This window comes from Oncorhynchus mykiss, chromosome 7, assembly GCF_013265735.2.
Source record: "Oncorhynchus mykiss isolate Arlee chromosome 7, USDA_OmykA_1.1, whole genome shotgun sequence".
Taxonomy (NCBI): domain Eukaryota; kingdom Metazoa; phylum Chordata; class Actinopteri; order Salmoniformes; family Salmonidae; genus Oncorhynchus; species Oncorhynchus mykiss.
The window spans coordinates 16,228,566-16,244,208 of record NC_048571.1 but is presented as its reverse complement, the minus strand read 5'-3'; the positions used below and the strand labels follow the sequence as shown (position 1 = coordinate 16,244,208).

At 45.1% G+C, this 15,643-nt stretch overlaps 1 protein-coding gene across 2 annotated transcripts in view; it reads right to left on the bottom strand.

Annotated features, from left to right (window-relative positions):
* LOC110528895 (guanine nucleotide-binding protein subunit alpha-11) overlaps positions 1–14,405 on the bottom strand; it is a 38,861-nt gene extending 24,456 nt beyond the window's left edge. The window contains exon 1 of one of the 2 annotated variants that reach the window (XM_036982766.1): positions 13,289–14,405. In XM_036982766.1, the coding sequence (XP_036838661.1) occupies positions 13,289–13,424 (136 nt within the window). In that variant the 5' untranslated portion in view covers positions 13,425–14,405. The remainder of the gene's footprint in view (positions 1–13,288) is intronic. The other variant, XM_036982765.1, reaches the window with a different exon arrangement.
* Between the last annotated feature and the right edge of the window lie 1,238 nt (positions 14,406–15,643).

Genomic DNA, 15,643 nt, shown 5'->3' with positions numbered 1-15,643 from the left:
CCCATCCCTCACTCTCTCATCCACCTCCCCCTTCCTCTCTTCCCTTCGCCTCTCCTGTCCCTCATCCACCTCCCCCTTCCTCTCTCCTCTTCCCTTCACCTCTCCTGTCCCTCATCCACCTCCCCCTTCCCCTCTCTTCCCTTCTCCTCTCTCTTCCCTTCGCCTCTCCCATCCCTCACTCTCATCCACCTCCCCCTTCCCTTCGCCTCTCCTGTCCCTCATCCACCTCCCCCTTCCTCTCTCCTCTTCCCTTCACCTCTCCTGTCCCTCATCCACCTCCCCCTTCCCCTCTCTTCCCTTCTCCTCTCTCTTCCCTTCGCCTCTCCCATCCCTCTCTCTCATCCACCTCCCCCTTCCTCTCTTCCCTTCGCCTCTCCCATCCCTCACTCTCTCATCCACCTCCCCCTTCCCTTCGCCTCTCCCATCCCTCACTCTCTCATCCACCTCCCCCTTCCTCTCTTCCCTTCGCCTCTCCCATCCCTCACTCTCTCATCCACCTCCCCCTTCCTCTCTTCCCTTCGCCTCTCCTGTCCCTCATCCACCTCCCCCTTCCTCTCTCCTCTTCCCTTCACCTCTCCTGTCCCTCATCCACCTCCCCCTTCCCCTCTCTTCCCTTCTCCTCTCTCTTCCCTTCGCCTCTCCCATCCACCTCCCCTTCCTCTCTTCCCTTCGCCTCTCCCATCCCTCACTCTCTCATCCACCACCCCCTTCCCTTCGCCTCTCCTGTCCCTCATCCACCTCCCCCTTCCTCTCTTCCCTTCGCCTCTCCCATCCCTCACTCTCTCATCCACCACCCCCTTCCTCTCTCTTCCCTTCGCCTCTCCCATCCCTCACTCTCATCCACCTCCCCCTTCCTCTCTTCCCTTCGCCTCTCCCATCCCTCACTCTCTCATCCACCACCCCCTTCCTCTCTCTTCCCTTCGCCTCTCCCATCCCTCACCCTCTCATCCACCACCCCCTTCCTCTCTCTTCCCTTCGCCTCTCCCATCCCTCACTCTCTCATCCACCACCCCCTTCCTCTCTCTTCCCTTCGCCTCTCCCATCCCTCACTCTCATCCACCTCCCCCTTCCTCTCTTCCCTTCGCCTCTCCCATCCCTCACCCTCTCATCCACCACCCCCTTCCTCTCTCTTCCCTTCGCCTCTCCCATCCCTCACTCTCTCATCCACCACCCCCTTCCTCTCTCTTCTCTTCGCCTCTCCCATCCCTCACTCTCATCCACCTCCCCCTTCCTCTCTTCCCTTCGCCTCTCCCATCCCTCACCCTCTCATCCACCTCCCTGTCAAGCATTTGGGATATTCAGAACTAGAATCTGTCCATTCTTTTTTGGTGGCAACCTAGAAAAACAGAGGTCACCTTTTAATAGACCACACTACTGGGTTTGATAACACTTTCCTTCCCAGTCGGCAGAGACAGAGAGAGACAGAGAGAGAGAGCGAGAGAGACAGAGAGAGAGACAGAGAGAGAGACAGAGAGAGAGAACCAGAGCAACGCTTACATATACACTCACACACCTTTTACTAGCTGACACTACTTGGGTCTTTCCAGGCAGCAGCGCGAGAAAGACAGCAGTGCTTAGAAAAACGCCCACGAGGCTACAGCGCAGGGTGAGAAACACAGCCCCCCCACACACACACACACACACACACACACACGTCTGGTAAAAAGAGGGGTGTATGTGGTATCAGATATGATGGTGGCAAGAGAGCAGAGTAATAGAGGAACCTTGCGCAAATACCTCAGCAAACAGAAACACACAGCACTGATTTTTAGCGGACACTAAACACCACATTGGAGAAATGTGGTAAATGCACACAAATGTTGAATGTGTTTGTTTAACATACAATTCTTCAGGGAAACTGAAAGAACGCGGTCAGCAAAAAAAATATCTGGTGGTTGTGTTGAACTTGAGTAGTGTGTGTGTGTACACAGACCAGTCAAAAGTCTGGACACACCTACACATTCAAGGGTTTTTCTTTATTTTAATTATTTTCTACATTGTAGAATAATTGTGAAGAAATCAAAACTATGATATAACACATCAGGAATCATGTTATAACCAAAAGTTGTTCAAATCAAAATATATTTTATATTTGAGATTCTTCAAAGTAGCCACCATTTGCCTTGATGACAGCTTTGCATACTCTTGCCATTCTCTCAACCAATTTCACAAGGTAATCATCTGGAATGCATTTCAACGGGTGTCTTGTTAAAAGTTCCTTTGTGGAATTTCTTTCCTTCTTAATGTGTTTGAGACAATTAGTTGTGTTGTGACAAGATAGGGTGTAGGTAGGGTGCAGTCGCAAAAACCCCATCAAGCGCTATGATGAAACTGGCTCTCATGAGGACCGCCACGGGAAAGGAAGACCCAGATTTACTTCTGCTGCAGAGGATAAGTTCATTTAACTGCACCTCAGATTGCATCCCAAATAAATGCTTCACAGAGTTCAAGTAACAGACATCTCAACATCAATTGTTCAGAGGAGACTGTGTGAATCAGGCCTTCATGGTCTAATTTCTGCAATGAAACCCCTACTAAAGGACACCAATAATAAGAGACTTGCTCGGGCCAAGAAACATGAGCAATGGACATTAGACCAGTGGAAATCTGTCCTTTGGTCTGATCAGTACAAATGTGAGATTTTTGGTTCCAACCGCCGTGTCTTTGTGAGACGCAGAGTAGGTGAACGGATGATCTCTGCATGTGAGGTTCCCACAGTGAAGCATTGAGGTGGTGGTGTGGGGGTGCTTAGCTGGTGAAACTGTGTTAAAAAAAAAAAAATCAAGGCACACAGCATTCAGCAGCGATACGCCATCCCTTCTGGTTTGCGATTAGTGGGACTATCATTTGTTTTTCGACAGGACAATGGCTCAATACACCAATAGGCTGTGTAAGAACTATTTGACCAAGAAGGAGAGTGATGGAGTGCTGCATCAGATGACCTGGTATCCACAACCATGTGACCTCAACCCAGTTGAGATGGTTTGGGATGAGTTGGACCACAGAGTGAAGGAAAAGCAGCCAACAAGAGCTCAGCATGTGTGGGAACTCCTTCAAGACTGATGGAAAAGCATTCCAGGTGAAGTTGGCTGAGAGAATGCCAAGTGTGTGCAAAGCTGTCAAAGGCAACAGGTTCTACAACTTTCTAGAATCTAAAATATATTTTGATTTGTTTAAAACTTTTGTTTACTACATGATTCCATATGTTATTTCATAGTTTTGAGATGTCTTCTCTATTATTTTATAATGTAGAAAATAGTAAAAACAAAGAAAAACCCTTGAATGAGTAGGTGTGTCCAAACCTTTGACTGGTACTGTACATAGTAGATTTCCGATTTAGAAACGAATAAAAAACACTGAACCCCAACAAACCAGACCACAGTCTGCACATGCAGACACAACCTGTAATATCTCAGAATGGATTTCCTCTGCTGACAGTTCAGTGCAATTTAAATACTTTTCTAATAAGTTCAATCATTTTTAAAATTCTGTTTCTATGTCTGGATTCCGTTTTTATAGGGCCCTACCTAGTGATTTGTGTGTGTGTATATATACACACAAGTGTGTATGCAAATCCAGAGGTAGACATTTGCATTGTGGTAAAGCAGACTGCTGATAACAGGTTAGGCGAGGTTAACCAGTGGTGAACTGTGGTAGATTATCTGTGTAGTTCATTTCTGGATTTCCCCACTGTGGGATGGGAACGTGATCATAGACTGTGTCGATGCTGCCCAAGCTTCATCTGCAATGCCTCGCACCTAACAAAAAACACAACTACTACTTAGCGTCTGGGTATTTTCCCCATGATGGTTTTGTTGTACCCTGAACCTGTTGTGGAAACGTAGATGTGTGTTTACTACTTTAGAAAGGAGAAGAAATAAAGGACTATTCAGCTAATCATAGTTAACACAGAGACATTTGGAGCGAAGAGACAGGAGCCTGCTGGGCGACCCAAAGTATACGTATCTCTCTGGCAGCATTTAGGAGACAAACACACACACACGAGTAGCAGCCAAGGCAGCCCTAAGGCATACAACACACACCAGCTGCCTACTAACTGTGGTTATAGAGATCCTGTGGTCAGCCCCAGGCCAGTCAATGTTACCTACGCTGTGAAGCCCCACTTCCCGTAGTTGCCCTACCTAAAAAAAACACACACACACACACCCCTTATCCCCAAGCTTAGGGTAAGAAGGGGGAACAAACGTATGTGGGGGGGGGGTCTGACCACTGGGGTATAAGAACTGGATACTGCGTACTGCGTCCAAGATGACCACCCTGTTGTTTTCAAGGTACTCTACTCACGTTCGCCAATTCATGGACCGTCTATATCAGGGTTGCACCCGGTTTATACAGACCAGCATCACATGTGCACTACTACTCAGTGCGCACAGGGAGCAGCAGGGGCAGCCACAACAACGTCATCACCTTATCCAAAAATATGGCAGACATTGGATGAATATAAAAATGTTCATATCTTTGGCTGTGATTGACAAATTAAGTTAGGTTTATTTTTTTCGGCATCTGCTACAACTATTTGACTAATTCCGATTTTTTTGGCACAAATGTGATGACTAAAGGGTCTTATTAGCAGGCCTGGAATTTCTTAGGGGCAAGGCCATTTGGCCTTCAAGAGGAGCCCAATGTGCCAGGGCATCAAAGCCATCTGCCAGGGCACCAAGGCCATCTGCCAGGGCACCAAGGACATTAACCAAAATAGTCCATTTAAATCAATTTGAAAACTGAAACATGTTTTTCGTAACATCATTTATGTAGTACAGAAATAATTAGCCTACATGTCGAGGTGCCTGAAAATGTAGCCAAACTTTAAATGAAACTTTTAATTACATAGATATAGGCTAAACGCCAGTCATTTTTGATATGTATAAAGTAGGATCATTACTACCATCTAAAGGCTTGATTCTGTCCACATACTTGAGGGACCGTTCGTTCCGATAGGAGAGAAAGGCCAGTGTCCGCTGTGCACTTCAACATCACCCACCTTGCAATATGAATGGAGGCAGTCAACATTTTGAAACTACTTAACCATAAACGTAATTGGTTAAAACCTGGAAGTTTATCATTTTATGAGGCATGTCTTACCATGTTCTGACCATAGGAATGTTAAGGGGATTCTTTTATGAACACTTCCTCATATGCCATTGAAACCAGTGTCTCATGTTCTCAACTTTTGTTGTCCAGCAGCCAAAGACACAATTCCAGTCATTAACAACCCATTCATCTTTATGTCTTCCCTCTTTCTAACTCCCCGATCACACCGACAGCGTCATTGCGTTTTGGTACACCAGCAGTACATTCATTTCCAATGAAACGCTGCGTTTGCCATGCAGCATTACGTTGCAGTGCATTCTGTTTGGTTCATAGGTTGGATTTATCGAACGTAGGCATCAAACTGTATGCGTTAAACTGCCTGACAGAAATGGTAGCAGAAGGTGAATGTTGAACTTTTGTTGCACACATCAAGGTGATGATGCGTACCATTTTGCACAATGACAATTTAGGTGTAATGGAGGTATACATTTCTGAAGGGTATTTTCATCTCTGTCATATGAAACCACTCGCATGTGTGGTGCACTTTTGCTGCTAAATGCATTTTGGAACATTCATGCTTACAGCCGTGTGCGCATTGCTGTGCTTTATAAATGTGAAGAAATAGCCTAATAGTTGATCAACATTTTCAGCTTAACTTTCTGATCTATTGCATCAGCCTCATTGCTTAAAAAAACAACAACAAAAACGTATAGAGTGGTTCCGTCGCATCCCACAACTGTCCCAGAGTGTTTGTGATATTTATTTAATGCACAATAGAATGTCTGACCTTTTGTACTATGGAGCATAGTAGATTGACATAGGCTATTGCTGTTCATTAGGCATACTCATCTTGTTGATGCGCCTCGGAATAATTTAACTAAAATTGGTTAGTTTTTTTATTCCGCTTTTATGTCTGGATTCCGTTTTTATAGGGCCCTAACTAGTGATTTATGTGTGTGTGTGTGTGTGTGTATGCAAATCCAGAGGTAGACATTTGCATTGTGGTAAAGCAGACTGCTGATAACAGGTTATATGCACATCGGAATTCGGATAAGAATGGCCCGTGGTTGCATCCCTGATGAGTCCGTCTTCACTTGTTGCCTCCCTTTGGAGCTGCGATGCCAGTGAGAAGGACCCAATCACGTGACAGGCATTGGTTAACACGAATTTAATTATCTGAGAAAGACATGTGAGCGAGAGGTGCTTCGGAGCATAGTGACTGGCAGCTGGGAGAAGGGAAGAATAATTATTGTATTAGGCGCAAGTGCACAATGGCCACTTTGGGTGCAAGGCATTCATTTTTTTTCGGGGGCAATAAGGCCATGGCCGTCGATGCCGCCGGGAAATTAGAGCTGCTTATTAGGAATTTTCTAATCTGATTTCTCTATGTGGCAATTATCTTTCTGGGCTGTGTGTCAGTTAAACTGCAGTACCGAAGCAAACCTGTAGGAGCAGTCAAAACCGTGCTTCTAGAACGGAACCTTGGCCTCTTGGGACTGACAAGGGGGTTGTAAATGTGACCACTTTCATCACCTCTACCCTCACAAGGCTCAAAACTGCAACAAAAAAAACACTTGCATTTACAACCATTTGACTTGGCAGTAAGACAGAATTGTTTTATTGGTCGCTAGGATGCAAGTGAAAAAAGAAAATGTAGCTGGTCACGTAAGTCTTTGGTTCACAATTAGCTTTTCAAAACAGCAATGGGTAAGTAAACCAGGTATCCAAACATGTTGGTCCGAAGTCTTGATTGAATCTTTGCGATGCGCAATTCAGTCATCATGCACTTTTTGAATTAACTTTGTTGTAATTTTTACCCCCTTTTTCTCCCCAATTTTTGTGATTACGATTTTGTCTCATTGCTGAAACTCCCCAACGGGCTCGAGAGTGAGAGCCGAAGGTCGAGTCATGCCTCTTCCGAAACAAGACACACCAAACTGCGCTTCTTAACACCTGTTCGCTTAACCCTGAAGCCAGCAGCAATGTGTCGGAGGAAACACTGTTCAACTGACAACCGAAGTCAGCCTGCAGGCGCCCGGCCCACCACAAGGAGTCGCTAGAGCACGATGAGCCAAGTAAAGCCCCCCGCCCAAACCCTCCACTAACCCGGACGATGCTGCTAAATTGTGCACCGCCCTATGGAACTCCCAGTCACGGCCGTTTGGGATTGAACCCCAGGCTGTAGTGACTTCGCAACACTGCGCTGCAGTGCCACTTGGGAGGCTGAATGAACATTTCTAAAGGCATTCCCCAAAGAAGCTTCCCAATTAAATGACTGCAAAGTAGGCCTACCTGGCAGAATGATTTCATGATGATTTGTATCAATCGCAGGACATTTGTTTAGCAAACTGCCATCAGATGTAGCCTACAGTAAAAAACACAACTAGCCAACCAATGGTCTCTTGCTAGTTTACACAAATTAAAGGGAAACTACACCCTCCAACATTGCTTTTGTTCTCCTAATGTGGTTTAAGCATTGTCGTGGACGTAAATACAGAAATGGAATGTTCTTTTCTATAAAAAGGTGATTTTGAGAGTGAAAACCTGAAAAAAAACAAGGATAACTCAGAAGCCTGGAAAAATAAAACAGCGGGAACTGAATTTACCAAAAGATAAAAACTGATTTTATAGAACCCTACAAAGTGACTTTAAATCTTTAACACCCTTTTGAGATCAAATAAAATCTTTGCACAATTTTTTTCCCTCCAAACAATCAATATAAATGATATTGTCAAGTTAAAATGTCATTTCTTTGTGTATGGAGGGTAGGTCATTATAGACTATAGGCTACTTGCTCAGCCCGCAAGCGAAAGATAACATTTAAATGATGCGTGCATCATCCGCTTTCCCTGGTCAGTATTATTTTAATTCGGGCCAGTAGCTTCCAGTTGGCACTGGCCCGGTGTGCCAGTGGCAAATGTACCTGAATATCAAGCTCTGCAAGGGCATGCGAATATAAAAGACAGCTAGTCATTATTAGGTTCTGTATGGAATGCAGGCACAATACGAGACACAGGTCATTATCGCTGAGCAGTGGTGAAAAAACAGGTCCTGGTGCCATCAACTGAAAATGTTGGGAGCACCAGCGCCACCAGAATAAAAGTTAGTCTAGAACTCTGCCTCATAACCCCCCTACATCTCCAGAGAGGAATGCATGACCCCGTTTGGGCTGTGTGTGCGTGGTGTTCCATGAGGATTGGCGGCTGTGGGACACACACTCGATTAAAATGCTCTTCATTAACAAGGCGAGCACCTGGGAAAGTATTTATAGGCTGGCTTCTGAGTGTGTGTGTGTGTGAGAACCAGCCAGTCAGTCAGTCACAGTGGGTCAGAATCATAGAAAAAGTTTGGTGAACCTGAACACCATGTTGATGGGCTAGGAGGTAAAAAAAAAATGGAATATAGAATTCTGCCATTTTTTTGTAATAGTATTTCTGTAATGCAAGTCAGATAATTATCCCTAAACCTGACCCTTAGCATGGAGGGATTTAACACACACACACACACAAGGCTGTCAAATCTAGCTCAAGAAGCATGACAACATTCCCTTATATGACCAAAATAATGAGAGAACACCTGAGTTCTCTCTCCTCCAGGCTATTTCTGCTCTGACCGTCACCAGGGTTTAGAACTAAACCCCTCAACCTGCCCCTGGCTAGTGAGTGACCACCCAAAACGAACTTAATCGGAGCTAGTTTCTCCTCCATTCGGAGAGTCTGAGCCCTGCTAGCCCGACATGAAAACCACTCCCATTTGGAGCGAAGCAGCAGAGCAAGAAAGTGACTGAGTAGGCAGCAGTTCACTTAGCCAACAGCCCAGGTCACCCAGGTCACAGATACACAGCTCCAAGTCATGCTGCAGCAGCTGCCAGCCCAGCCAACACAGCCCCAATTCAGGCAACAGCTGCCCCCAGCCCAGCCAGCCAGTCCCAAGTCAAGCAACAGCTGCCCCCAGCCCAGCCAGCCAGTCCCAAGTCAAGCAACAGCTGCCCCCAGCCCAGCCAGCCAGTCCCAAGTCAAGCAACAGCAGCCCCCAGCCAGCCCCAAGTCAAGCTACAGCAGCCCCCATCCCAGCCAGCCAGCACAACCCCAAGCCCGGCAATAGCAGCCCAAGCCAGACAGCCCCAAGTTAAGCTACAGCAGCACCCAGCCCAGCCAGCCAGTCCCTAGTCAAGCTACAGCAGCCCCCAGCCAGCCAGTCCCTAGTCAAGCTACAGCAGCCCCCAGCCCAGCCAGCCAGTCCCTAGTCAAGCTACAGCAGCCCCCAGCCGAACCAGCCTAGAGCCCTCTCCGTGTTTTGACCAAGTAGAGGAAAACGCCACCAGAGCTGTGGAGCATGGCTGGTCCCATGGCCTGATATGGCCCTCAGCAGCACATGTTACAGGGGAGATGGGGGGAGGTAGAGTGAGTGAGGTCTCCATGGCCTGTCCCATCTTCGGGCATCAAAATTCAACTTTGGTCATACAAGCACTTCAACCAACCGAGCCATAGGAAACCACAGTATTTGCATGTACAATCAACTCCTGATAAATGCAACCGCCTGGGACTGTGGTACTTGTAACATCATGCATTGAACAGGAGAGTGTAGAACTATGGAGCATTTAAAAACAAGGTAATTGACCCGGAAAACCATGCATAGCCCTCGTGTGACTAATAGGAGTCAGTGACATATCAGTCTAAGCTTTATCCATGTTTAACAAAGCCTATTATAGACCTGGACTAATCCATCTTTACACCTCCTTATCCCTGCTCAGACACAAATACACAGCCTAAACTCACTTAGAATAGTCTGTTTACTGCACGATTGGTCACACAGAGGCACAGGCACACACTGCCTCTCACAGAAGTCCCACTGACTGACTAAAATCTGAAAATCTGATACAGGAAGTAGACTTCTCCACAGATCAGGGCTAGCTGATCCTGCAGAACTAGTATTGGTTTTAGTTCCAGCCCTGGTACTAGACTCACACAGCATTGCAACACAAGAGTAGGAATAGTCAGTAGGTATAAACAGAGATATATTGATGATGAAGTGAACAGTCCCAACCCACACATCCATCATCTCTGTGCTCCACTCTGAAGCAGTAGAACTGAGAAATGGAAGTGGGGAACAGTAATCCAACTGAGCCTACTGCATACAGATAGTGTGTGTGTGTGTGTGTGTGTGTGTGTGTGTGTGTACACACACACCAAAAATATAAAACGCAACATTGCAAGAATTTCAAAGATTTTACTGAGTTACTGTTCAAAGGAAATCAATCAATGGAATTCAATTAATGAGGCCCTAATCTATGGAATTCACATGACTGTGAATACAGATATGCAACTGTTGGTCACAGATACCTTAAAAAAAAAAAGTAGGGGGGGGGGGGGGGGGGGGGGGGGTCAGAAAAACAGTCAGTATCTGGTTTCAGCACCATTTGCCTCATGCAGCGTGACATCTCCTTCACACAGAGTTGATCAGGCTGTTGATTGTGGCCTCTTCAATGGCTGTGTGAAGTTGTTGGACATTGGCAGGAACTGGAACACGCCGATGCAGAGCATACCAAACATGCTCAATGGTTGACATGTCTGGTGAGTACGCAGGCCATGGAAGAACTGGGACATTTTCAGCTTCCAGGAATTGTGCATAGATCCTTGCCACATGGGGACGTGCATTATCATGCTGAAACATGAAGTGATGGCGGCGGATGAATGGGTCGGCAATGGGTCTCGTCATGGTATCTCTGTGCAATCAAAATGCCATCGCTTAAATGCAATTGTGTTCATAGTCCATAGCTTATGCCTGCCTATACCATAACCCCACTGCTACCATGGAGCACTCTGATCACAACGTTGACATCAGAAAACCGCTCTCCCCACTACACCATATACCACTGTCTGCCATCTGCCCGGTACAGTTGAAACCCGGATTCATCCATGAAGAGCACACTTCTCCAGCATATCAGTGGCCATCAAAGGTAAGCATTTGCCCACTGAAGCAAGTTACGATGCCGATCCGCAGTTAGGTCAAGACCCTGGTGAGGATGACGAGAACCCAGATGAGCTTCCCTGAGATGGTTTCTGACAGTTTGTGCAGAAATTCTTCAGTTGTGCAAACCCAGTTTCATCAGCTGTCCAGGTGGCTGAAGAAGCCGGGTGTGGAGGTCCTCGGCTGGCATGGTTACACATGGTCTGCAGTTGTGAGGCCGGTTGGATGTAAAGCCAAATTATCCAAAACGACATTGAAGGCGGCTTATGGTATAGAAATGAACATTAAATTCTCTAGCAATAGCTCTGGTGGACATTCCTTCAGTCAGCATGCCAACTGCACACTCCCTCAAAACTTGAGACATCTGTGGCATTGTGTGAGAACACTGCACATCTTAGTGGCCTTTTATTGCCCCCAGCACAAGGTGCACCTGTGTAATGATCATGCTGTTTAATTAGCTTCTTGATATGCCACACCTGTCAGGTGGATGGATTATCTTGGCAAAAGGAGAAATAGTCACTAACAGGGATGTAAACAAATTTGTGCACAGAATGAGAGAAATAAGCTTTTTGTGCGTATGAAACATTTCGGGGATCTTTTATTTCAACTCATGAAACATGGGACCAACACTTTACATGTTGTGTTAATATTTTTTGTTCCATGTGAAAGATATGGAGAAATAAATTATGACCTAGGCCTAATATCCTCCCCACAGGTTCAAGTCAAGAATACCATACAGTAGGATAGTGTGATAAAAATGTTAAAAATGACTAAATAGCCTACAATAGAAGTGTGTCTCTGTGGTTTGGCCTACTTCTCAGAACTGAGCCAGGGTCCACAGGGAAACGACTGGAGAGAGGGGCAATCACACGTGTCAGACAACCTGGGATATGTTTTGTAAGTGTGAAACGGGAGCAAACGTTTCTGAAACAGAGCTAGTCTACTACCCAAAATGAACTTGCCCAATAGAAACACAATGCTATTTTTTATGTCTAAAAGACTGGTAGACACTGGCAATCTAAGGCCAGTTATTTTTCTCCTGTGGCTAAGGTTAGGATTTAGGAATGCCAAACTGATCCTCCTCCTTCGTGGTGGTCTGTAAAAGCACAGACACACATATACATACACAAGTATCTACATACTGCTGACTGATGTTGAGAAGCTGCACCCAATGTTTCATATATACATTTAATGCAGAGAGCACACCAAAACTCTTTCCTAGGCAGGGTAGCCTAGTGGTTAGAGTGTTGGACTAGTAACCAAAAGGTTGCAAGTTCATATCCCCGAGCTGACAAGGTACAAATCTGTCGTTAACCTGCACTGTTCCTAGGCTGTCGTTGAAAATAAAAATGTGTTCTTAACTGACTTGCCTAGTTAAATAAAGGTAAAATAAATAGAGCCTAGGCCAAGCTATAGGATGTGCAAGACATCCTTTTCAGCTCACCTGTATTCTTTATTTAGCAGTGCAACTGTTACAATCTATCACCTTCCAATGGATCATTTATTGGGGCTGAGGTTAACATAAAAACAGCAGGGAGGGATCTGTTTTCTGCAATACAGTACCATTAACATGACCATATATGCTTACATTCTTTTCACCATCAGATTCATTCTGAAATAGACCTCTCCAGTCCTTGAAGTAATAGTATTAGTGGTAGTAGAACTTAGATTCAGTACTAGTCAGCAGATATAACAATATGGCGACACTAACGTTACTCATCTAATAATACATAGTTAGCATAACCACTTGATTTGATTATGGACCATTCCCCCGTTCTAAGAATTAAATTGAAGCCTAGCACTTAGCTAACTAAACGTATATAGACTAATTGACTAGTTAAACCAGGGGTGAGTGGATGGTAAGCAATATACAGTTAGTTAGCAAGCAAGCAATGACAGCAAATAGCTAGATGCCAACGTTAAGTAGCTAGTTGGTTAGCAAGCACTAGTAGCACCAACAGCTAAAGTGACAAGATGTTGGCCAAGTGGCTTGGTGATTTAGCTAGCAACAGAAGGTAGCTAGCTACCTACCCATCTGACTAGCTAACAAACTCGTTTGCTAACCAAACACATATCTAGCTAGCTAACTAATACATATTGACTGGTTAGCTAACATTAGAAATCTAGCTAGTTCACTTGGGGGGAAATGGAGGCCTGAAGCTAGCTAGCTAACCTATCTAGTTAACTAAATTGATATTTCACAAAACGGCAACTAGCTACCTATGGTTCAAAGAAACACCAAAATATGGATGACAGTTTGCGTTACCGAGAAGGAGCAATTTCAGTTCTCTCCTCGAGTCCCGCTTGTCTCGCCGGAGTTGTTTGTCTATCTCCGCATTGATTCGTTTCGATTCCTTCGCCTCTTCGCTCAGGCAGCAAGCCATCATCGACTCCAAAGTCATCCCTCCTGGTTTTGGCAGCCCGCGGGTTAGAATGGACTAGCTGGTTGGGTTAACTTTAGCTAGGTATCTAATATCCCGATCCTCGCTTCTAATGTCTGGCGAGGAGGTGGACTGAGGGGTCTTGGATGGGAATGGGGGAGGGGAGCTAGGGGCCTCGCTGTCAAGTTGTCCCCAACCGAGAACTGTCCGACTTCACCCGTGTACAGATCTCAGCAAATCACGGGAGGATCGGCGAAGAGGGGGCAGTGTCGGTGCGAGGGGGTGTGTTGAGGGCCTCTCTCCGTTGATGCGCGCTTCAAGCCTTGTTTAGATTTCTCACGTTAGCTAGCTAGTTGGACAACTAGCTAGCTAGCTAACTATCCCTATTACCCGCCTCGATTGCGATACCCCCTGTTCACTGACTTGGGTTCGTGCGTCCCCTGGTCCTTGGCCTGACACAACGAACGGGGCTAACTGCACTGTCGCGACATCCAATAAGCTAGTTAGCTAACGTAGCCAGCCGTCCGCCCCCTAGCTAGAGCCAAGCCACAATTGTCAATAAAATGCACACAAAGGCAACGCATCCATATGGCCAGTCTTGCAATGGCACAGTCACCACTTCCCAGCAAATGCTCGTCCTCCTTTTTCTATCCAACTAAACGCTAGCTAGTTTCCAGCGTTATGTCTCGATAGCTGAACGGCTTCGTGATGTGTCAAGAGATGTGATGCTGGCAAACTGAGCAATGACCATTCCCCAGTCAGATTTGGCTGACTAGCTAGCAGTGCAGCATTCGATTGAATCTCGCCTCATTTTTGGCGCAGTTATTGCGCTATCTGACGTTAGCTTGCTAATACATTTCCCATGAAAACACAGCCGCTAGTTAAATAAACAGAAAACAAAATGCTTATTGATGGCCTCGCTAGCAACTAGCAGTTCCATTTATTAGCAGATCGTTGGGTTTCTGTTGAAAACCGTGGGCATGGCACACTCTAGTTGGATGCCAGGAGGGTACTAGGCAACCAAAGTGAGTGACAGTGAGTTTGCACGTTACATGAGCAGGAAAAGGGGCGGGACGTCTTTTAATTCTGGATGTGGATTCTGAGAACCACTCACTCAAATTAGGTCGATGCATTCAACGAACGGCATACATAAATTGCAGTTAGAAAGCAACGACAAATAATTCAGATTTTTGCCATATTGCTTTATGAGTTCATAATGGATCTATTTAGGGAGATTACCGGTATTGTTTTTTCAATGGCACAGGGATTAAGCGGATTAATATCACAGTTTCCACCCACTCATGATCTGCGGGTTTGCACTGCAAATGCACGCCATTAGATGATGGAGTTTATGACCGTTAGGGTACTCGGGAGGTAACTAGCCCCCCTCAGAACAATGTCTAATTGCTGATTAAAAAAAACAAGATTTGATGTAAAGTTCCTCTTTTTAATTCACCTGCACATTAATTTTCTCTGTTGTTCCTTTTCCATACAATCCCGTGTGTACAATTACACTACATATAAATTAAATACAATATTTTAAATCACAACAGTTTTTAAAATGACATTCAGGATAAAAAGGTTTTCAATAGTTTTTAATTCAGAAAAATAATAATAATTGGAATATAATATTGGAATGGAATATGAGTAATAACATTGGAATATAACATTCAATAACAATAACTCATAACTTAACTAATTAATTCAGTGTAACATTGATGTGGCAATTCTCTTATGCTCTGCTATTGCACAATTCTAATTTGTACATAGGTCACAAATAAAGCTATCCCCAGTAAAAGTGGAACACAACTCATAAGCCCACCTGTGACTAAAAACAGGGTGAGAGATGCCAATTGAAATGATCTCTCTTAAAAACGTAGCTAGCTACAGTGCCTTGCGAAAGTATTCGGCCCCCTTGAACTTTGCGACCTTTTGCCACATTTCAGGCTTCAAACATAAAGATATATAACGACATCCCACGACATTTATTGGATATTTCAAACTTTTTTAACAAATCAAAAACTGAAAAATTGGGCGTGCAAAATTATTCAGCCCCTTTACTTTCAGTGCAGCAAACTCTTTCCAGAAGTTCAGTGAGGATCTCTGAATGATCCAATGTTGACCTAAATGACTAATGATGATAAATACAATCCACCTGTGTGTAATCAAGTCTCTGTATAAATGCACCTGCACTGTGATAGTCTCAGAGGTCCGTTAAAAGCGCAGAGAGCATCATGAAG